Here is a 23,912-nt window from a genome sequence, read left to right as displayed (position 1 = left end):
TTAGTAACTATGTATGCGCGTATGTGGTATGTGAAACATAAGAATGATTACAACTATGCTCTGATCTGATACGATTGATTACAATACAATACAGGGGCCAGGATCACGTAGACCTTCGCTGGCTGAGCTAATCCCCGATTGGCCGACGCTGCATCCATTTAGACGTGAAGAGGTGCGCCCTATCTATTTCTGTCCTACTACTACTTTCTTTTTCTTAATACTTGTAACCATAAAGAATACGTTTTCGAAAGATGTAAATTTTATGATGGCCTTTTCAGAGACGACCACTAATCAAATTGTTTTTTGGGCATTTTGGAGCGTAATCCGCTCTCCTACACACACCTATAATATATGAAATATGTGTGTGTATCCTGATTCATCTACAACTGTCAAGTTTTCTGAGAGAACCAGAACCGTCCAGAAACGAAAATGGAACTTCACATTTAAAAGCGCACATAAGTAACTAAGTTATTGTTTTAAGTGGCGCAAGTACCATCTGCTCTGGATTTTATTTCTCCCGATTTTCTGCTATAACACGTACTCGACGGGCATTATTTGTATTTTGTTCTTGATGTTCCTACATATGTGTGTGTATGTACTATATGTATGAACATTATTCCATCCACTACTTACCTACTTACATATTCGTACACTAAGTGTTGATTTTTGAAAACGGACGCGCCATGCACACGCATTGATATACATAAATACATAGGCACTACTCCTATGAATTTCGATGTATATTTGTTTTGATCACGCCGCGAATGAAAATTAGATATACGATATGTTCATCATCAACAAATTAATCACCACAAATTATTGTACTAAGCTAATGCGGTTCATAGCACTCCATAGACATGGTTCCAACGGCGGCTCCATTTCAGATATATTTGATTTTGATATTGATTTTTTAATCTCAAACATGAACCTGAACTGCTATGCCAAACGTTGAGACCGTTCTATGAAGTGTAACTTAATGTTCGTTCGGATACCTGTGACAAACTTTTTGCCACAAAGTGCTTTTTGTGTGACAAAGAGTTTATCGCATTTACAATGACCGTAAACGATCAATAGTTGTTGGGGATCATCCGATGGCATAGTTTTTTTACACAGATTAAATTTTACACAGAAAAGCTATGCGATTTAATGACCTAACCAGCCCCACCTATTGACCAAAAGAATGTCCTATGGACATAGACCTTGGTTTTTGAATTCGCTTTGATTTTGATATAAAAATCTCACATATGGACTGAGACAAATGTTTGGCTCATTGGTGAAGCCGACATTTGACATTCCAGTGTGATGACATTATTTCACTAATCGTAATCGCCTTAATGAATTTAAAAATCAAAGAGCGCCTAGTAATCGTATATCCATTTTCAAAACTTTACCCATTTTTGACAACGCAAAATCTCGCGATATATGAGCACAGAAGGTTGAGTCATTCCTTAGTCCATTGATTGACCAGTTCGCCAAGGAAGGAAAGGATAAGAAGGTGGTGTTTGAGGCCCGATTCAGCAAGCCCAACTGCAAGCCCAAGTGGTTACTTCGCAAAGATGTAAGTACGACACCACATTAGAAACTGTGATAATAAAAATGTTTTGGAAAAAAATGTTTCGTTTAAATATTGACAAATTACTTATACGAAAACTCGCTTCCGTCCCCATATGTAGGAGGTGTTTACAGGCAGCAAATACAAATTTAAGCAGGAAAATGACACATACCAGTTGATTGTAATGACACCCAAGGTGGAAGACTCTGGCAAGTATACAATCGAAATCGGTGGCGTATCGAGTACAGCTTTCCTGAATGTCGAGGAGCCTGATCCTTCATATACATTCACGAAGCCATTGAAGAAGAAGCTAGAGGGCTTCACCAGACACGAGACTACACTGGAGTGCTCTGTCAGCAGCAGCATGGCCAATGTCCATTGGTTCAAAGACAACACGAAGCTCGAGTCCGATGATCCTCGCTACCTCATCTCTAAGGACATTAATGGCAATTTGAAGTTGATCATTAAAGAGTCCGTGCTAGAGGATACAGGCCAATACCGGTGCCAATTGGACAAACAACCAGACAAAACCGAGTGTGCCCTGAAGGTGGTCGAGTATCCGTACAAGTTTGTAAAGGTCCTGAAATCTCAGCAATGCATTGAGAAGGACACGGTAACCCTAGCTTGTGAGATCGATGATGCTCAGGGCGATGTCCAGTGGTTCCGTAATGATGAAGAGATCAAGCCCGATAAACGCATTCAAGTCATTAAAGACGGACGCAAACGAAAGCTAGTCATCAAGGATTGCAAAGTCACTGATGCTGGACAGTTCAAGTGTACCACCAACGCGGACAAGACTGAAGCAGAGATTATCATAAATTGTAAGCCCATGTTGTTATCTAAACGTCGTGCAATAATATCGGGAGTTTTCCAATATTTTCAGATCAAAATAGATTCAACAAAAAGCTCAAAGATACAGATGCCGTGGAACGAGAGAAGCTAGTTTTTGATATTGAGCTGCAGGATCAAACGGCCCCATGCGATTGGAAGTTCAATGGTGAACCAATTGTGCCAAATGAGCGCATCGAGATCAAGAATTTGGGCGGTGGAAAACACCAGCTAGTGTTCAACAATCTCTCACTGGCCGATGAGGGCGAAATCACATGTGAGTCGGGCCAATTGTCTTCCACGTGCAAGCTCTCCATTCGCAAGGGAGAGAGCAGACCCAACATTGATTGTCCCGATGAGTTTGCTGGCCCAATTAGTGCACCTGTTATAATAGAAGTGCCATACAAAGGTAAGTATTGGACCGATATTCCAGCTCTAACTGCTCAAAAAGATTTGAAATTACCATAATAACCAATCTACGGTTCTACCCATATAGTAAGCGGTACTAAACAGTCTCCAGTTGAGGCTAAGTTAATTAAGGACGGCAAACCCCTACCGGTGAAAGATGTGGAAGTTGCTGTCACCGACGATAAGGTCACATTTAAAATCAAGAAACCCTCTAGAGATGCTTCGGGACCGTACCAGATTAAGATTTCAAACGGACAAGGAGAGGACACTAAAGATGTCAATATTATCTGCCAGGATGTGCCACAACCACCACAGGACGTGGATGTTACTGATGTATATCAAACATCATGTGTGGTGAATTTCAAACCGCCAGCGGACGAAGGCGGCACTCCTATTACTAAATACGTAATCGAACGGCAAGACTTAAGCAAGAAGTCTGGCTGGGAACCAGTCGCTGAGGTTCTACCAAGCGAACCAACTAAAAAGAAGATTGATGATTTGGTGCCAAAGAAACAGTACAGATTCCGTATTCGTGCAGTAAACAAAATCGGCCCATCTGACCCAGCCACTTTCAAGAACTCCATACTCGCTAAGGATCCGTGGGATGAGCCGGGTAAGCCCAAGGCTGTGGATCTCACTGATTGGGATAAGGATCATGCCGACCTTAAATGGGAAGCACCTGATAGCGACGGCGGTGATTCAATCACATCCTATGTAATTGAGTATAAGGAGAAGTTCTCAAACGACTGGGTGCCGGGCAAAGAAGTGCCTGGAGATGCGCGCGCTGGCACAGTAGATGGCCTTAAAGAGGGTCAGCAGTACGAATTTCGAGTCCGTGCTGTTAATCGGGCAGGTCCTGGCGAACCTAGCGACAAAACTAAAGCCATTATTGCTAAGTGCCGTTTCGTGAAACCGTTCCTGGTTGGAGACGGTCTAAAGAATATCACTGTCAAGAAGGGCCAGACTGTACGCTTTGATATTAAGTACGACGGTGAACCCGAACCAACAGCCACATGGGTGAAGAACTCTGATAACCTTAAGTTCGATAATCAGCGTATATGCCTTGAACAGTTGGAACGCAACTCATCCATAACGATTAAGAAAGCCGTCCGCAAGGACACTGGCAAATACAAGCTGGTGCTAACAAACAGTTCAGGTACAATTGAGTCTGAAGCTCAAGTTGTGGTCCTGGATCGCCCGTTAGCTCCTGGAGGGCCATTCGAGCCGGATGAGGTACGTGCTCACCACATAAAAATGAAGTGGAAGCGTCCCGAAGATGACGGTGGTTGTGAAATTACTGGCTATGCGCTTGAGCGTATGGACGAAGAAACTGGTCGATGGATACCTGCTGGCGAAGTGGGTCCCGAAGAGACATCTTTCGACTTTAAGGGCCTGACTCCCAACAAAAAGTACAAGTTCCGCGTAAAGGCCATTAACAAGGAGGGCGAGTCTGAGCCACTGGAGACAACAGATGCCATTGTGGCAAAGAATCCATATGACCCACCAAGCCCTCCAGCACAACCAGTTATCGACGATTACGATAACAAGAGTGTCCTGCTTAAATGGAAGAGACCACCTTCCGATGGTGGCCGACCCATTACCCACTACGTTGTCGAAATTAAGGACAAATTCTCGCCAACGTGGAGTGAGGTTGCAAAGACAGAGGACCCTACACCCGAGTGTAAGGTCGAGGGACTTAAGGAAAAAATGGTTTATCAGTTCCGCGTTCGCGCAGTTAACAAAGCTGGACCCTCAGAGCCATCTCAGCCAACTGACAACCATTTGTGCAAGCACAGAAACCGTGAGTATATCTAGCGGCATCTTTCACTTCTTTATATATAGCACCATTAAATAAAATTGCTTTTGGCTTTAGCTTAACATGCATTGTAAATAGGGGCTAACGCAAACATTGCTTTCAGAATAATTGAATTGCTACTTATCAACAGCAAAAGGATTCATCCATGAAATCAAAGAATTAATATTTCATAGCACATCGTGTCCCAATCTATTAAAAAGCCTTTCGGAATCGGGAAATTCAAGTAACTGTAATATTAGGTTACAATGTCCCGTCGTCTTGTCGTGTTTTGCAAACAATTCTCATGTCCTCCATTTACATTTATATTTTAGCGGAAAATAACCAAGACTGGCCTGGTTCAACAGAATTTATCAATAGTCTAATTAGATTTTTCCACTATCGTTTTTAAAAGCTTGACGCCTTCAGCACGCAATGGCATAAGACTTTCTTAATTCATTTCACAGCAAATCGTATCAGCTTCAATGCTCACCCATATTGCTAATCGCGTACGTAGTTATGGCTTTAACCCCGCTAACAATGTTAACATGGAAAGAAACTAAGACCTTTCGGCCTTTCTGGCTGTGGATGTATTTTTGTCATTGCACTTGTAGTGAAGCCTCAAATTGATAGATCTACATTCAAACGGGTCACCATTAAGACTGGTCGTACCCACAAGTGGTCGGTGGATGTTATTGGAGAACCTGTTCCCGAATTGCACTGGAGCTGGCGAGATGATGTTCCATTGACTACTGGAGACCGCATTAAGATAGAGAATGTCGACTACCACACTGACTTTGTCATCAGCAATGCGGTGCGCAAGGACAGTGGGTTCTACAAGCTAAAGGCTGAGAACCGTAACGGCGTTGACCAAGAAACTGTGGAACTGGTGGTGCTCGGAAAGCCTAGTTCTCCGAAGGGACCCCTTGCAGTAAGCGATGTGACTGCCACTGGTTGCAAACTGCAATGGAAGAAGCCAGAAGACGACGGTGGAGTTCCGATTAAGGAATACGTTGTCGAAAAAATGGACACCGCTACAGGCAAGTGGATCCGTGTTGGACGATCTCCGGGTGAAAAGGAGCCCCCAAGCTTCGACGTCACAGGTTTGAATCCAGGTTCTGAATACATGTTCCGAGTGTCAGCAGTTAACGAGGAGGGCGAGTCAGAGCCATTGACCACATTGGTTGGAGTCGTCGCCAAAGATCCGTTCGACGAGCCTAATAAGCCAGGCACTCCTGAAGTCACTGACTACGATAATCAGAGCGTAAGCCTAAAATGGACTGCACCCAAGAATGATGGTGGTGCACCCATTCAGAAGTACATTATTGAAAAGAAGGACAAAAACAAGCCGGACTGGGAAAAGGCTCTGGAGATACCCGGAGACCAACTGGAGGCTACCGTGGCTGGATTACAGGAATATGGCGAATACCAGTTCCGTGTGATTGCTGTTAACAAGGCTGGCCCATCGCCTCCATCAGACGCAAGTGTCCCACAGATTGTTAAATACAAGAAACGTGAGTTAGAAAAAATTTCTAGATTGTACTAAATAAAATCATAAAATTAATTGATTTTTTTTGCAGTAAAACCACGCATCGATAGAACCAATTTGAAACCACTTCTAATCCGAGCTGGTAAACCTATCAAATACGATGTAAATGTTCGCGGTGAACCGCCACCAACCATTACATGGTATCAAAACGATACGGAGCTTAAGCCAGAGGACTTGCCTAGCAGCAGTGAAATTAAAAATGTGCCATATAATACCAAAATTTCAATTATTGACACTGTCCGTAAAAATACTGGAATCTATAAAATCCGTGCGGTAAACGAGCATGGAGAGGATGAAGCAACCGTCGAGGTTAATGTATTGGCCCCACCGGGCAAACCAAAGGGTCCCTTGGCTGTGAAAGATATCACCAAGGACAGCTGCAAATTGAAGTGGCAGAAACCTGAAGATGACGGCGGCAAGCCAATTACTGCCTACCAAGTCGAGAAGTTCGACAAGAAACAAGGCAGATGGGTACCTGTCGGTCGAACTGCTGGCAATGATACCGAATTTGATGTCAAGGGTCTTCAGGAAGGCCATGAATATCAGTTTCGGGTCAAGGCCATCAATGAAGAGGGTGAATCGGAACCTCTCGAGACCGATGGCAGCATAGTCGCGAAGAATCCATATGATGCTGCCAGTAAGCCAGGCACACCCAATATTGAGGATTACAATGAGCATATGGTTAAGTTGAAGTGGGAGCCACCCAAGGACAATGGTGGTGCTCCAATTACTGGCTATATCATCGAGAAGAAGGATAAGTTCTCTCCCATTTGGGATGAGGTTCTTACCACAGATGTAAGGAAAAATCTTCTATGTATCAGAGCATCAATAAAAACTTTTTTGATTTTTCACTCTCTACAGACACCGGCTCCAGAGGCAACCGTCGAAGGCCTTACCGAGGGCAATGTATATCAATTCCGTGTAAGAGCGATCAATAAGGCTGGCCCCAGTGATCCCAGCGATGCAACTGAACCTCACTTAGCGAAACCCAGAAACCGTAAGATCATGTGTTTTATTTACAAAATGCTTGGAAGCCAACATTGCAATTATAATTTATAGCCATTATTTATTAATATATAATTCTTATTTTGATTATAATTATATTTTTTTCACAATTGCCTCGTATGTTAAGTTAAAGCCAAAGCTACATACCCTATGCTATTTATGGGTGCTCGTAAAAGCAATTTTTTCATAATCATGAATAATAACCCGAATCTGTCATCGTTGTAGTTAAGCCATCTATTAATCGCGAGAAAATGAAGCCAATCAAGGTACGGGCTGGTCAAACGGTCAAGTTTGATGTTGACGTTAAAGGAGAGCCTGCACCCACACTTACCTGGTTCTTCAAGGAGAAGGAGGTTACGCCTACAGGCCAAGCACGATTGGACAACGAAGACTACAACACTAAGCTTACCTTACTGGACACCACTCGCAGAGAAAACGGTGTTTACAAGTTACGCGCTGAGAATATTAACGGAGTGGACGAGGCAGAGGTTGAGGTGACCATTTTGGACAAACCATCAAAGCCCGAAGGTCCGTTGGAAGTCTCTGATGTACACAAGGAAGGCTGCAAACTGAAGTGGAAGAAGCCCAAAGACGATGGTGGTGTACCTATTACAGGATATGTGGTTGAAAAGATGGACACAGCAACCGGAAAATGGGTACCAGCTGGATCAGTGGATCCTGAGAAAACCGAAATTGATGTTAAGGGCTTGGATCCAAACCATCGCTACCAATTTAGAGTAAAGGCCGTTAATGAGGAGGGCGAATCCGAACCTCTGGAAACCGACTCCGCAATCACTGCCAAGAATCCATTTGATGTCTCTGCACCACCTGGCTTGCCAGAGCTCGAAGATTGGGATGAGCATCATGTGAAATTGAAGTGGGAGCCCCCGATTCGCGATGGCGGTTCTCCCATTACCAACTATATTATTGAAGTTATGGACAAAGACTCGGGAGAGTTTGTCAAGGCTGCCGAGACTGACGGTCCCATTTGCAAGGGTGTTGTCAAAAAGCTGGAAGAAGGTCAGCAATACAAGTTCCGTGTTCGGGCAGTCAACAAGGCAGGACCCTCAGATCCATCCGAACAAACGAATTGGCACACGGCCAAACCCCGTTTCCGTAAGTTTTTGAGAAATCCCCTTATTACCCCATTGCCCACTTCTTATGCCTGATGCACATTGTTTTTCTTTACAGTGAAGCCACATATTGATCGCACCAACCTCAAGCCGGTTATTGTAAAGGCGGGACTATCCGTCAGTCTAGACATCAACATTAAAGGCGAACCAGCTCCGAAAGTGGAATGGTTCTTTAATGGTTCTCCGTTGGTTAGCGACGAGGAAGGAATTAAGATTGATAATGTTGACTACAACACCAAATTCTTTGTTATGCGAGCCAAACGGCCACAAAGCGGCAAATACACAATCAAGGCTACCAACGAAGTTGGCGAAGATGAAGCAGAATTGGAGGTTACTGTCTTGGGCAAGCCTGGAAAGCCAAAGGGTCCCTTGCAGGTGAACGATATCACCAAGCATAGCTGTAAGCTGAAGTGGGAAAAACCAGAAGATGATGGCGGTGCTCCAATTGACTACTACGAGATCGAAAAGCTTGATCCACACACTGGCCAATGGCTACCGTGTGGAAAGAGCTCTGAGCCTGAAGCTAAGGTCATCGGGCTCCATGAAGGTAAGCCCTACAAGTTCCGTGTTAGGGCAGTCAACAAGGAAGGCGAGTCGGAAGATTTGGAAACAGATAAGCCAATTATCGCCAAGAATCCATTCGATGAGCCTGACAAGCCTGGACGCCCAGAGCCCACAAATTGGGACAAAGACTTTGTCGATCTGGCTTGGGATCCTCCCAAAAATGATGGTGGCGCTCCAATCCAAAAATACATTATTCAAATGCGCGACAAGTCAGGACGTGCTTGGGTTGATGCCGCAACTGTTCCTGGTGATAAGACCAAGGGAACCGTGACTGGCGTGGAAGAAGGCCATGAGTACGAGTTCCGTATTGTGGCCGTTAACAAGGCTGGCCCTAGTGATCCAAGTGATGTTTCCAAGTCGGTGGTTGCTAAGCCGCGCTTCCTCAAGCCGCACATTGATCGAAAGAACTTACAGAAGAAAATCATGCGCAGTGGACAAATGCTGCATATGGATGCTGCTGTGAAGGCCGAGCCGCCCGCGAAAATTACATGGACTTATAATGGAGCGGAGATTAAGTCCTCTGACAAAATCAAAATCGAAAACGAGGACTATAAGACCACATTCATAATGCCAAAGGTAAAGCGAGCCGATCGCGGAACCTACATTGTTACCGCCAAAAATGACTCGGGAACAGATACCGTCGAGGTAGAGTTGGAGGTGCTTTGCAAGCCAAGCAAGCCCAAGGGCCCGTTGGCTGTCTCAGACGTTACAGCTGAGGGTGTTCATCTTAAATGGGAGAAACCCGATGATGATGGCGGCGAGCCAATTGAACACTACGTTGTGGAGCGTATGGACACAGAGACTGGACGATGGGTTCCAGTTCTTACAACCAAGGATCCGGAAGCTGATGTTACCGGTCTAACCGAAGGCAAAGAGTACCTGTTCCGTGTTAAGGCTGTGAACAGCGAGGGTGAGTCGGAACCATTGGTAACCGATACCCCTACCACAGCCAAAAATCCTTACGATGCCGCCGATACTCCCGGCAAGCCCCAAATCACGGATTGGTCAGCAAACCATGCTGATCTCAAATGGCGTGCACCAGAAGACGATGGTGGTGCACCAATTACTGGCTATATTGTTGAAAAGAAGGATAACAATACCGGCAAATGGCAAAAGGTGTTAGAAACGAACACACCAGATACAAAGGCTCGTGTGAACGATCTAATCGAAGGTACAAAATATCAGTTCCGTGTGAAGGCCGTCAACAAAGCTGGTCAGAGTAAGCCGTCAGAGCCTTCCGACCAGATGACAGCAAAGGATCGATTTGCCCCACCCAAAATCGACAGAACCAACATCAAGGATATCACAATTAAGGCTGGCCAGCACATTCGCTATGACATCAAGGTCTCTGGCGAGCCACCAGCAACCAAGACTTGGTTCCACAACAAAGCTCGCCTTGAGGGAGATGACAGTGACTATAATATCGACCTGGAGTCCTATCGCACCAAATTGGCTGTTCCATTTGCCAAGCGCTTGCATACCGGCAAGTACACACTCAAAGCCGAAAACGAGTCAGGACATGATGAGGCCTCGTTCGAAGTTACTGTGCTTGACAAGCCAGGAGCCCCCGAAGGACCCCTGCGTGTTACGGATGTTCACAAGGAGGGCTGCAAACTAAAGTGGAATGCCCCTCTGGACGATGGCGGCTTGCCTATCGAACATTATATTGTGGAAAAAATGGATGTCGAGACTGGCCGTTGGTTACCCTCTGGTCGCTTTAAGGAACCATTTGCGGAACTTAACAATTTGGAACCCGGACATGAGTATAAATTCCGTGTTCTGGCTGTAAACACAGAAGGAGAGTCAGAACCACTGAACGGTGAGCAGTCTATAGTGGCTAAGAATCCGTTCGATGAGCCCGGAAAGCCTGGAACCCCCGAAGCTGTGGATTGGGACAAGGATCGTGTTGATTTGGTATGGCGTCCACCATTGAACGATGGTGGTTCTCCTATTACCGGATATGTGGTTGAAAAACGTGAGAAAGGCACTGACAAATGGATTAAGGGTGCCGAAGTACCCATTCCAGCACTTGGCGAAGAATGCAAAGCCACAGTACCCAATCTTAACGAAAATTGCGAGTATGAGTTCAGGGTTAAAGCAATAAATGCAGCTGGTCCAGGTGAACCATCTGATGCCAGCAAATCAGTCATTACTAAGCCAAGAAAACGTATGTATTGAGCATCTCTGATTTAAAAAGCATCGAAATAATTTGATTGATTTTTTGTTACAGTGGCTCCGAAAATCGATCGCAGGAACATTAGAACATACAATGTCAAGGCTGGAGAACCGTTGTTCCTGGACATCAATGTGACGGGAGAACCAGCTCCAGAAGTTACGTGGACCCAAAATGGCAAATCTTTACAATCCGCTACACGCGTAGAAAACGTTCCTTACAACACCAAATACGTCAATAATAATCCCGAGCGGAAGGACACTGGTCTCTATAAAATTGTTGCTCATAATCTGTATGGGCAGGATCAAGTGGAGTTCCAAATTAATATAATAAGTGGGTACTTTCAGTTAGTCGTTTGCCACAGACTGTTACATTTTTTCCATTTTAGCTAAGCCCGGCAAACCAGAAGGCCCGTTGGAAGTATCTGACATTCACAAGGACGGATGTAAACTTAAGTGGAAAAAACCCAAGGATGATGGTGGTGAACCCATCGAGAGTTATCTGGTGGAGAAGTTTGACCCTGATACCGGAATTTGGTTGCCTGTTGGCAAGAGCGATGTTCCAGAATTTACAGTTGACGGCCTTGTGCCCGGACACGAATACAAGTTCCGCGTTAAGGCAGTGAATAAAGAGGGCGAATCTGAGCCCTTGGAGACATTGGGAACTATTGTTGCCAAAGATCCATTCAGTAAGTGTAAAGTAGTGAATTGTTATACACCCACATACTAACAATATTATTTTCATTAGCTGAACCATCTAAGCCGGGAGCACCGGAGCCAACTGATTGGTCTGCAAACAAGGTGGAACTTGCTTGGTCAGAGCCAGCAAGTGATGGCGGTTCGCCCATTACTGGCTACATCATCGAGGTAAAAGATAAGTACAGTCCACTGTGGGAGAAGGCCTTGGAAACTGATTCCCCGACTCCTGTGGCGACTGTTAATGGACTAATCGAAGGCAATGAGTATCAATTCAGAGTAATTGCATTGAACAAAGGTGGTCAATCTGAACCCTCTGATGCCAGCAAGACGTTTACAGCGAAGCCACGCTACCTCGCTCCTAAGATAGACCGAAGAAATCTTCGCGATATCACCATATCGGCAGGAACTGCTCTTAAGTTAGACGCAAATATCACAGGTGAACCAGCACCCAAGGTGGAATGGAAGTTCTCAAACTATCCTCTGGTGACTGGCAAAAATGTTAACATCGAAACACCCGACTATTATACCAAATTGGTTATTCGTCCAACGGAACGTGGTGATTCAGGCGAGTATTTGGTCACCGCCACCAACAGCTCCGGTAAAGACAGTGTACTAATTAATGTGGTTATTACGGACAAGCCAACCCCTCCGAACGGACCGCTTCAGATATCTGATGTGCATAAGGAGGGATGCCACCTTAAGTGGAAACGACCCAGCGATGATGGTGGCACTCCTATCGAATACTTCCAAATTGATAAGTTGGATCCCGAGACGGGCTGCTGGACTCCATGCGCCCGTTCTTCTGAACCTCAAGCTGATGTAACTGGACTTACCCCCCGGCAACGAGTATAAATTCCGAGTGTCTGCCGTTAATGCAGAAGGTGAGTCCCAACCACTTGTTGGTGATGAAACCATCGTTGCGAAAAATCCATTCGATGAGCCCGGTAAACCAGAGAATCTGCGTGCAACTGATTGGGACAAGGATCACATTGACTTGGCCTGGACTCCACCTCTTTCCGATGGTGGATCTCCGATTACTGGATATTTGATCGAAAAGAAAGACAAATATGGCCAATGGGAGAAAACTCTTGAAGTGCCAGCTGATCAGTGCAAAGCCACTGTGCCTGATTTAATTGAAGGTCAGGCTTACGAATTCCGAGTTAGCGCTGTTAATGCTGCTGGCCCGGGTGAGCCCTCGGATGCAACAGCACCAATTGTGGCCAAGTCGCGTAATAAGCCACCACTGATTGATCGATCCAACTTAATAGAAGTGCGTATTAAGGCTGGTCAAGCGTTCACATTTGATTGTAAGGTGTCTGGTGAACCAGCACCGAAGACGAAATGGTTACTCAAGAAGAAAGAAGTATACACAAAGGACAATGTTAAGGTCACTCATGTGGATTACAACACCAAGATAAAGGTTTCAAATGCCACACGTGCCGACTCTGGCCTCTACACCGTTCACGCCGAAAACGCCAATGGTGAGGACAGTGCGGACGTTAAAGTGACCGTTATTGATAAACCATCACCGCCTAACGGACCACTGAAGGTTGACGATGTGCACGCTGAGGGCTGCACTCTTCATTGGAATCCTCCTGATGATGATGGAGGCCAACCAATTGATAGCTATGTTGTTGAAAAACTAGATGAAATATCTGGCCGATGGGTGCCAGCAGGTGAGACTGATGGACCAACTACCGACCTTAAAATCAAGGGTTTGACCCCAGGACACAAGTATAAATTCAGAGTGCGTGCCAAGAATCGACAGGGACTTTCAGATCCCCTTACCACCCCGCATTCAATTGAGGCTAAAAATCCCTACGACGAGCCAACCAAGCCTGGTACTCCAGCTATCAAGGACTTTGACAAGGACTTTGTTGACTTGGAATGGACAAGGCCAGAAAGTGACGGTGGCTCACCTATCAGTGGCTACATTATTGAGAAGCGTGACAAATATGCACCAGATTGGGAAAAATGCGCTGAAGTTGAAGGCGACGTTACGACCGGTCATGTACCTGACTTGATTGAAGGCGTTAAATATGAATTCCGCGTTAGGGCTGTGAACAAGGCCGGCCCAGGCGTTCCTAGCGATGCCACTGAACCTCACGTGGCCAGAGCCAAAAACCTAGCCCCGAAGATTGACCGCAACTTTATGCTTGATATCAAGATTAAGGCAGGCAACGTTTTCGAATTCGACGTGCCAGTCACTGGAGAGCCAATTCCAAGCAAGGAATGGTCCCACGAAGACAACATGGTTATCAACACGGATCGCGTCAAAATATCCAATTTCGACGACCGCACAAAATTGCGTATCCTTGATGCCAAACGCGCTGATACCGGAGCTTACACGTTGGTTGCCCGCAACATCAATGGTGTCGACAAACACACCGTTAAAGTAACAGTCCTAGATGTTCCGACAGTGCCAGAAGGTCCAATTCGTCACAATGATGTCACTAAGAACTCGGTTCAACTCAGTTGGAGACCTCCCAGGGACGATGGAGGCTCTGAAATCACTCATTACATTGTCGAGAAGATGGACAACGAGGCGATGCGCTGGGTGCCAGTTGGAGAGTGTGCTGGTACCGAAATCCGTGCTGACAATCTCATCGAAAATCACGATTATAACTTTAGAGTAAGAGCTGTAAATAAGCAAGGTCAGTCGCAACCATTGACTACGACCCAAGCGATTACAGCAAAGGATCCGTACTCGCATCCTGACAAACCAGGTCAGCCACAAGCCGTTGATTGGGGCAAAGATTTTGTCGACTTGGAATGGGCCGCACCCAAGCGTGATGGTGGTGCCCCTATTACATCATATATCGTTGAAAAGAGGCCGAAGTTCGGTCAGTGGGAGCGTGCTGCAGTCATCCCTGGAGATGAACGCAAGGCCCACATACCTGATTTGACTGATGGCGGAGAATATGAGTTCCGCGTCATTGCAGTAAACCGTGGCGGACCAAGTGATCCGTCGGATCCTTCAAGCACAATTGTTTGCAAGCCCCGTTTCTTGGCGCCATTCTTTGACAAATCACTGCTCAATGATATCACGGTGCACGCCGGCAAGCGTTTAGGCTGGACTTTACCAATCGAAGCCTCACCTAGACCCTCTATTAAGTGGCTTTACAATGGCAAAGAAATTGAACAGAATGCACGCGCCGAGTGGAATCTGTTCCAAAACGAACTTACCTTTGAAATACCGTCAGCGTTGAGAAGCGACGAGGGCCGCTACACCTTGATTTTGAAAAACGAGCATGGTTCATTTGACGCGTCCGCACATGCAACTGTTCTGGACCGTCCATCAGCTCCAAAGGGCCCGCTAGATATATCAAAGATCACAAGGGATGGCTGCCACTTGGCATGGCATATTCCCGATGATGATGGTGGCTCACCCATTTTGCACTATATTATTGAAAAAATGGACTTGTCTAGAGGTACGTGGTCTGATGCTGGAATGAGCACGCATCCAATTCATGACGTAACACGACTTGTACACCGTAAAGAATACTTGTTCCGTGTGAAAGCTGTGAACGCAATTGGTGAATCAGAACCACTGGAGGCATCAAAGAGTATAATTGCCAAGAATGAATTTGATGAACCAGATGCACCAGGCAAACCAAATGTCACTGACTGGGACCGCGATCATGTTGACCTGCAATGGGCAGCGCCTAAATCAGATGGCGGTGCTCCGATCACCGAATACATTATCCAGAAGAAGGAAAAGGGCAGTCCCTATTGGACAAATGTTTTGCACGTGCCGCCTAATAAAACAGCAGCTACAGTGCCAGAACTTGTCGAGGGACAAGAGTATGAGTTCAGGGTGATTGCTGTTAACCAAGCCGGTCAGTCTGAGCCATCTGAGCCATCAGACATGATTATGGCTAAGCCTCGCTATCTTGGACCAAAGATAATAACGCCTCTCAAGGAGGTTCGCATCAAGGCTGGACTTATATTCCATGTCGATATCGATTTTATTGGCGAACCGGCCCCAGAAGCGATCTGGACCCACAAGAACAATACATTAAAATCGAACGATAGGTCTACCATTACTTCAATTGGGCATCACACGGTTGTTCATACCGTGAACTGCCAACGCTCCGACTCCGGCATCTACCACCTGTTACTACGTAACGATTCTGGCATCGATGAAGGAAGCTTTGAACTCATTGTGCTTGATCGCCCCGGACCACCGGAGGGTCCACTGGAATATGAAGAAATTACAGCTAACTCAGTTACTGTATCTTGGAAACCACCCAAGGATAATGGCGGTTCAGAAATATCTTCCTATGTTATTGAGAAACGCGACCTGACTCACGGTGGTGGTTGGGTTCCAGCAGTAAACTATGTCAACGCCAAATATAACCATGCTGTTGTACCAAGACTATTGGAAGGCACTAAATACGAGTTCAGAGTAATGGCAGAAAACCTTCAGGGACGATCCGATCCTCTGACCTCAGACTCACCAGTTGTGGCCAAAAATCAGTACACCGTCCCTGGATCCCCTGGCAAGCCGGAGGTATCCGACAGCGACAAAGATCACATCACGTTCAAGTGGAAACAGCCTATTAGCAATGGAGGCTCACCCATCCTGGGTTACGATATTGAGCGACGCGATGTCAACACTGGCCGCTGGATTAAAATCAATGGTGAACCTGTTCCAACCACGGAGTACAACGACGAGCGAGTATCTCCGAACCATCAGTATCAATATAGAGTATCGGCTGTCAATGCAGCAGGAAGCAGTAAGCCCTCAGAGCCCTCAGCCGTATTTGACGCTCGCCCCTTACGGGAGAAGCCGAGATTGCATCTTGATGGCTTGGTGGGTAGACGCGTCAAGGTACGTGCTGGCGAACCAATTAACGTTAATATTCCGATTTCTGGTGCACCAACTCCAACAATTGAGTGGAAGCGCGGTGACACGAAATTGCCGGAGAGCAAACGTGTTTCATACGATACGAACTCTGAACGTACCATTTTCCGCATTGACGATTCAAACAGAAAGGACGGTGGCAAGTACACAGTAACAGCCACCAATGAATTCGGCAAGGATACTGCCGATATTGAAGTTATCGTTGTCGACAAACCATCCCCACCGGAGGGACCATTGACCTATACAGATACAGCACCCGACCACATTTCATTGCAATGGAACCCACCTAAAGATGATGGTGGAAGTGAAATTAGCGGATATGTTATTGAATTCAGCGAGTTCGGAGTGGATGACTGGAAACCAGTGCCTGGCTATTGTCCAAAAACAAATTATACTGTCAAGGGACTCACTGAAGGAAAGAAATATGTATTCCGTGTTAGAGCTGAAAACATTTACGGTGTATCTGATGCTCTGGAAGGTAAGCCCGTGGTGGCGAAATCTCCATTTGATCCACCAGGAGAACCTTCCCAGCCACAAGTAGTCGCATATACGCCAAATTCAGCCAGCTTGGAGTGGCATCCACCAGAGTATTGTGGTGGCAAACCGATTTCCGGCTATATTGTTGAACGTCGTGAACGCGGAGGTGAATGGATTAAGTGCAACAACTATCCTACACCAAATACAAGCTATACAGTGCCCGATCTGCGTGAGGGAGCCCGCTATGAATTCCGTGTAACTGCGGTTAATGAAGCCGGCCCTGGCAAACCATCCAAGCCATCGGAACCAATGACTGCCGAACTACAACGCTATCGCCCGGATCCACCAGAACCACCAAAGCCCGATCGCATCACCAAGGATAGTGTCACTCTGTCTTGGCGCCCACCGCGTAATGATGGCAAGTCTAAAATTAAGGGCTACTACATTGAGGTCCGACCCAAAAACTCCAAGGATTGGACTCCAGTCAATGACTTACCGATTAATTCGACAGTATACACTGTGCCCAATCTCAAAGAGGGCGAAGAGTATTCGTTCCGCGTTATTGCAGAAAACGACGTTGGACGTTCAAATCCTTCTAAGCCATCGCAACCCATTACAATCGAAGAACAGCCTAACAAACCGTGCATGGATTTGGGTGGAGTACGCGACATCATCTGCCGTGCTGGTGACGACTTCAGCATTCATGTTCCATATGTGGCCTTCCCGAAGCCCACTGCTTTCTGGTACTCCAACGATACTGTGCTCGATGATGATAATCGTGTCCACCAGCATTTAACCGATGAAGCAGCATCGTTCGTGGTAAAGAACTCAAAGCGTTCTGATTCCGGACAATATCGCCTACAACTGAAGAATCCTCATGGTTTTGATACTGCCACCATCAACGTGAAAGTTTTGGACAGACCTAATCCACCTACCAATTTGCGTGCCGATGAGTTCGCTGGTGATTCACTCACCTTGTATTGGAATCCACCAAGAGACGATGGCGGCTCGCCAATTCAGAACTATATCGTCGAGAAGAAAGAAGCACGTTCATCTACTTGGACTAAAGTCAGTAGTTTCTGCACTGTTCCATTCATACGTGTTCGCAACTTGACCATAAACAAAGAGTACGACTTCCGTGTAATTGCGGAGAACAAATACGGTCAATCCGACCCAGCTAATACATCAGAGCCTATTCGAGCCAGACATCCATTTGACGTACCCAACGCTCCAGGCATACCCCGTGGCATTGATTCCACTGAAGATAGCATCACCATTGCTTGGTCTAAGCCCAAGCATGATGGTGGCTCCCCAATAACTGGATATGTTATTGAGAAACGTCTTTTGAGTGAGGATAAATGGACAAAGGCTACTCACGCCCTCTGCCCAGATTTGACTTGTAAGATACCAAACCTGATCGAAAATGCCGAGTATGAGTTTAGAGTAGCTGCTGTTAATGCTGCTGGTCAATCGCCATTCAGTGCATCCAGTGATTTAATTTACTGCCGTCGTCCCCCGCATGCGCCCAAGATAACGTCTGACCTCTCCATACGCGATATGACAGTTATAGCTGGAGAAGAGTTCCATATTACTGTGCCTTATCACGCCAATCCTCGTCCAACCCCATCGTGGAATTTGAACGGCGTTGAAGTGGTTCCCGATGAACGTATTCGCTTCGACACTGATGACTACACATCAGTCTTCTACAATAAGTCTGCGAAACGTTCGGAGACTGGTTCGTACACTATTACTCTTACAAACAACAAAGGCTCGGACACCGCGTCGTGCCACGTCACAGTCGTGGATAGGCCTGGTCCACCACAAGGCCCGTTGAATGCCTACGACATTACACCAGATACATGCACCTTGGCATGGAAGACTCCTCTTGACGATGGAGGTTCTCCAATCACCAATTATGTGGTTGAAAAACTCGACACAAGTGGAACATGGGTTAAGGTAAGCAGCTTTGTGCGTAACACTCACTATGATGTGATGGGACTGGAACCAAATCACAAATATCATTTCCGAGTACGTGCAGAGAACCAGTACGGTCTGTCAGATCCTCTGGAGATGCCTGATCCCATTGTCGCCAAGCACCAGTTCACAGTACCTGATGAACCAGGACAACCTAAGGTTATCGACTGGGACTCTGGTAACGTTACCCTAATTTGGACACGTCCTGCCAGTGATGGTGGCTCTCGCATTCAAGGCTACCAGATCGAGTACCGTGACATAGTCAATGACTCTTCCTGGAACACATACGAATACTTAATCAAGGACACTAAATATCAACTGTACAACCTGACGAACGGATCTGAATATGAATTCCGTATCAAGGCAAAGAATGCAGCTGGTTTCAGCAAGCCTTCATTACCTTCCCTCAGATTCAAGTTGAAGGGCAAATTCAATGTGCCTTCCCCACCGGGAACACCACAAGTGACCAAGGTTGGCAAAAACTACGTCGACCTGAAATGGGAGAAACCTTTGAGTGACGGTGGTTCCCGTATCACTGGCTATATCATTGAACGCAGAGACATAGGCGGTGCCGTGTGGGTTAAGTGCAACGACTACAATGTTATGGACACCGAATACACTGTGATTAACTTAATAGAAATGGGCGACTACGAATTCCGCGTGTTTGCTGTTAATGCTGCCGGACGGTCGGAGCCAAGCTTGTGCACCATGCCCATTAAAGTGTGTGAAGTGTTGGGCGGCGAGAAACCAGATTGGATTACCCGATTGCAAGACAGAGTCGCTCCATGCGGCAAAGATTTCACACTGCAGTGTGCTGCATCGGGCAAACCTGCTCCCACAGCTAGATGGTTGCGCAATGGAAAGGAAATCCAAATGGGAGGTGGTCGCATAACCTGTGATGCCAAGGATGGAGTCTTTAGGCTGCACATTTCCAATGTACAGGCTGGTGACGATGGCGACTACACGTGCGAGGCTATAAATTCGCTTGGATTCGTGCATACGTCGGGCTACCTGAAAATTGGTTCCCCACCGATTATCAACAAATGCCCCAGCGAGTTGTACTTGCCGGAAGGCGATAACACAAAGATTAAGGTTTACTACTCTGGTGACCAACCACTGCATGTCAAAATAACAAAGAACAATGAAGTCATCTCGGACAACGCAGATGAATCCCATTTCAAATACACGGTCTTTGATGACTATGTGGCGATATTCATCCGTGATATTGTAAAGAGTGACGCTGGTCTCTACCAAATTCAATTCACCAATGATTCAGGATCTGCCACAGGCCAGTTCGACGTCCGCATTACCGGCCTGCCCTCGGCTCCAGTTGGACCGATGGGCGTTTCCCATATCAACAAGCACTCATGCACTCTAGCATGGCGTCCACCTACCTACGATGGTGGCTTGCGAGTGACGCATTATGTGGTCGAGCGTAAGGATGTATCCTCACCTCACTGGATAACAGTATCAAGCACCTGCAAGGATACATCGTTCAATGTACAAGGACTTATCGAGAACCAGGAGTATATATTCCGCGTGATGGCTGTTAATGAGAACGGCATGGGTCCGCCACTTGAGGGATTGAATCCTATCCGCGCTAAGGCGCCGATAGATCCACCCTCACCCCCAGGCATTCCAGAAATTACTGAGATCGGCGGCGACTTTGTGCATTTGGAATGGAGCAAGCCGGAATCGGATGGCGGTGCTCACATTCAAGGCTATTGGATCGACAAACGAGAAGTTGGCAGCGAGACATGGCAGCGTGTCAACGCTATCATCTCCGCTGCTAATCAGATCAACTGCCCCAATCTGATCGAAGGCCGGCAATATGAGTTCCGGGTCTTTGCTCAGAATGTGGCAGGCCTATCTAAGGCATCGACCGCGTCCCAAGCGGTCAAGATCATAGATCCAAAGGCGGCAACGCCTCCATTGATTGTGAAACCGCTACGCGATGCCAACTGCATTCAGAATCATAATGCCCAATTCACATGTACAATAACTGGCGTACCAAGGCCAACAATTACCTGGTATAAGGGAGCCCGCGAGATCTCCAACGGTGCGCGCTACCACATGTACTCGGAGGGTGACAATCACTTCCTTAACATTAATGACATATTTGGTGAGGATGCTGATGAATACGTCTGCCGTGCTGTGAACAAGGCCGGTGCCAAATCCACTCGTGCCGCTCTTGCCATTATGAGTAAGTCAATTCATTATATTTATCATATAACTAAGTCTAATTTACTTTTCCCAACTTTTTAAAGCTGCTCCGAAATTAAATGTTCCACCACGATTCAGGGACACTGCCTACTTCGATAAGGGCGAGAATGTTGTTATTAAAATTCCCTTCACAGGATTCCCCAAACCACGCATCCATTGGGTTCGCGAAGGCGAGAACATCGAGTCTGGTGGCCACTATAATGTGGATGTCAAGGAGCGTCACGCTGTCTTGACCATCAGAGATGGCTCACGCTTGGACTCGGGACCATACAAGATTACGGCCGAGAACGAACTTGGCTCAGACACGGCAATCATCCATGTGCAAATCAGCGATCGCCCGGATCCGCCACGCTTCCCATTAGTAGAAAGCATTGGCACCGACTCACTTTCCTTGAGCTGGAAGGCTCCCGTTTGGGATGGCGGTAGTGACATTACAAACTACCTTGTCGAACGCCGAGAGCATCCACTCTCTTCATGGATTCGTGTTGGCAATACTCGTTTCACTTCAATGGCCGTTTCCGGCCTGACGCCTGAAAGGAGTATGACTTCCGAATCTTTGCCGACAATGTTTACGGTCGTTCAGACTCATCAGAAGTTAGCACATTAATTAAGACAAAGGAATCGATTAAAAAGAAGCCAGCCGAACGCAAGTATGAAGTCGATGCGAATGGCAAGAAAATCCGTGGAAAGGCCGATGGGCCAATCAAGGATTACGATTCATATGTTTTCGATATCTATTCGAAGTTCGTGCCACAGCCAGTCGAAATTTCGCAACAAAGTGTTTATGACAGATATGACATTTTGGAGGAGATCGGAACTGGTGCTTTCGGTGTAGTCCACCGATGCCGCGAGCGCAGCACAGGTAACATTTTCGCCGCCAAGTTTATTCCCGTCTCGCATGCCGTTGAGAAGGATCTGATTCGTCGTGAGATCGATATCATGAATCAGTTGCACCATCAAAAGCTAATCAATCTGCACGATGCATTTGAAGACGATGACGAAATGGTTCTCATTCTGGAATTGTAAGTGAACCCAAAAAAAATAGCGAGTGACGCAACCAACTATCTTAAATTTCCTTTTTTTCTCTTTTTCCTCAGCCTGTCTGGCGGAGAGCTATTTGAGCGCATTACTGCCGAGAAATATGTGATGACCGAGGCAGAAGTCATCAATTACATGAGACAGATCTGCGAAGGCATCAGGCATATGCATGAGAAGAATATCATTCATTTGGATATCAAGCCAGAGAATATTATGTGCCAAACTCGCTCTAGCACGAGTGTAAAGCTAATTGACTTTGGATTAGCCACACGTTTGGATCCCAATGAGGTCGTAAAGATCACTACTGGTACAGCCGAGTTTGCGGCCCCCGAAATTGTCAATAGAGAACCAGTTGGCTTCTATACTGACATGTGGGCCACTGGCGTCCTGGCCTATGTTTTGTAAGTATGACCTGCAGTTAGCGGCGTTCGGATGATAATGGTTTATGCCTTATTCACAGACTGAGCGGGCTATCGCCATTCGCTGGTGACAATGATGTCCAGACTCTGAAGAATGTCAAGGCATGTGACTGGGACTTCGATGTGGAAGCGTTCAGACACATATCGGAGGAGGGTAAGGACTTTATTCGCAAGCTTCTTTTGGCTAACAAGGAAAAGCGAATGACTGCACACGAGTGTCTGCTTCATCCCTGGCTAACTGGAGATCACAGCGGACTGACTCAAAAGATTGCTCGTGATCGCTATCTTGCGTATCGTGACAAGCTTCGCAAGAAGTACGAGGACTTTGAGAAATACCTCCTGCCCATTGGTCGGTTGTCGGAGTATTCGTCGCTGCGTAAACTACTGATGGAGAAATACAAAATCCACGACGCGGTCTTTGATCGACGCCAAGCAGCACCCCGCTTCGTCATCCGGCCATCATCGCAGTTCTGCTATGAGGGCCAGAGCGTGAAATTCTACTGCAGGTGCATAGCAATTGCCACGCCCACACTCACTTGGTCACACAACAATATCGAATTGCGACAGAGTGTCAAGTTCATGAAACGCTACACCGGCGACGACTACTACTTTATCATTAATCGAGTGAAGCTAGATGACCGTGGCGAGTACATAATTCGTGCTGAAAACCACTATGGATCTAGAGAGGAGGTCGTCTTTCTCAATGTCCATCCGTTGCCCAAGGAGCAGCCCAGATACCGCACCGAGTCGACGCCAGTGCGCAGGCGCGAGCCTTTGCCATACACCTTCTGGCAGGAAGAGTCCGAGTCGGCACCTAGTTTTACATTCCTTTTGCGTCCACGTGTGATGCAGGCTCGCGACACATGCAAACTCCTGTGTTGCCTCAGTGGCAAGCCTGTGCCCACTGTCAAGTGGTACAAGGACGGACGCGAGCTTAGCAAGTACGAGTATGCCATGACCCACTCAGATGGTGTTGTGACAATGGAAATTATTGACTGCAAACCGTCGGACTCTGGCAAGTACAGTTGCAAGGCAACCAATTGCCATGGAACAGATGAAACCGAGTGCGTCGTCATTGTTGAAGGTAAGTAATTTCTCCTCTTCCCGCACCTATGGACGGGCGTCTGATTTCTGATTGCGATATGAGAAACAGCAAACAGAAGTTTGTGAATGTAGTGAATAGAATACATCGATTAACTAGAGAAATAAAAT

General features: G+C 46.5%; 1 protein-coding gene across 1 annotated transcript in view; it reads left to right on the top strand.

Moving 5' to 3' along the window:
- The window catches only part of bt (projectin protein bent), a 47,754-nt gene that overhangs the window by 21,314 nt on the left and 2,528 nt on the right, over positions 1-23,912 (top strand). Inside the window, 19 exon segments of the mRNA XM_068296781.1 lie at positions 5-26; positions 95-172; positions 1,433-1,558; positions 1,674-2,373; positions 2,436-2,789; positions 2,877-4,589; positions 5,195-6,094; positions 6,161-6,924; positions 6,991-7,126; positions 7,360-8,250; positions 8,326-10,998; positions 11,062-11,337; positions 11,393-11,692; positions 11,752-12,536; positions 12,538-21,223; positions 21,288-21,773; positions 21,776-22,265; positions 22,341-22,682; positions 22,742-23,784. Coding sequence (XP_068152882.1) covers positions 5-26; positions 95-172; positions 1,433-1,558; positions 1,674-2,373; positions 2,436-2,789; positions 2,877-4,589; positions 5,195-6,094; positions 6,161-6,924; positions 6,991-7,126; positions 7,360-8,250; positions 8,326-10,998; positions 11,062-11,337; positions 11,393-11,692; positions 11,752-12,536; positions 12,538-21,223; positions 21,288-21,773; positions 21,776-22,265; positions 22,341-22,682; positions 22,742-23,784 — 20,765 coding nt within the window.

This window comes from Drosophila tropicalis, unplaced genomic scaffold (genome assembly GCF_018151085.1).
Source record: "Drosophila tropicalis isolate 14030-0801.00 unplaced genomic scaffold, ASM1815108v1 contig_859, whole genome shotgun sequence".
NCBI classification, from domain to species: Eukaryota; Metazoa; Arthropoda; class Insecta; order Diptera; family Drosophilidae; genus Drosophila; species Drosophila tropicalis.
Note: the sequence above shows the minus strand (reverse complement) of the source record. Positions and strands in the feature narration are given on the sequence as shown.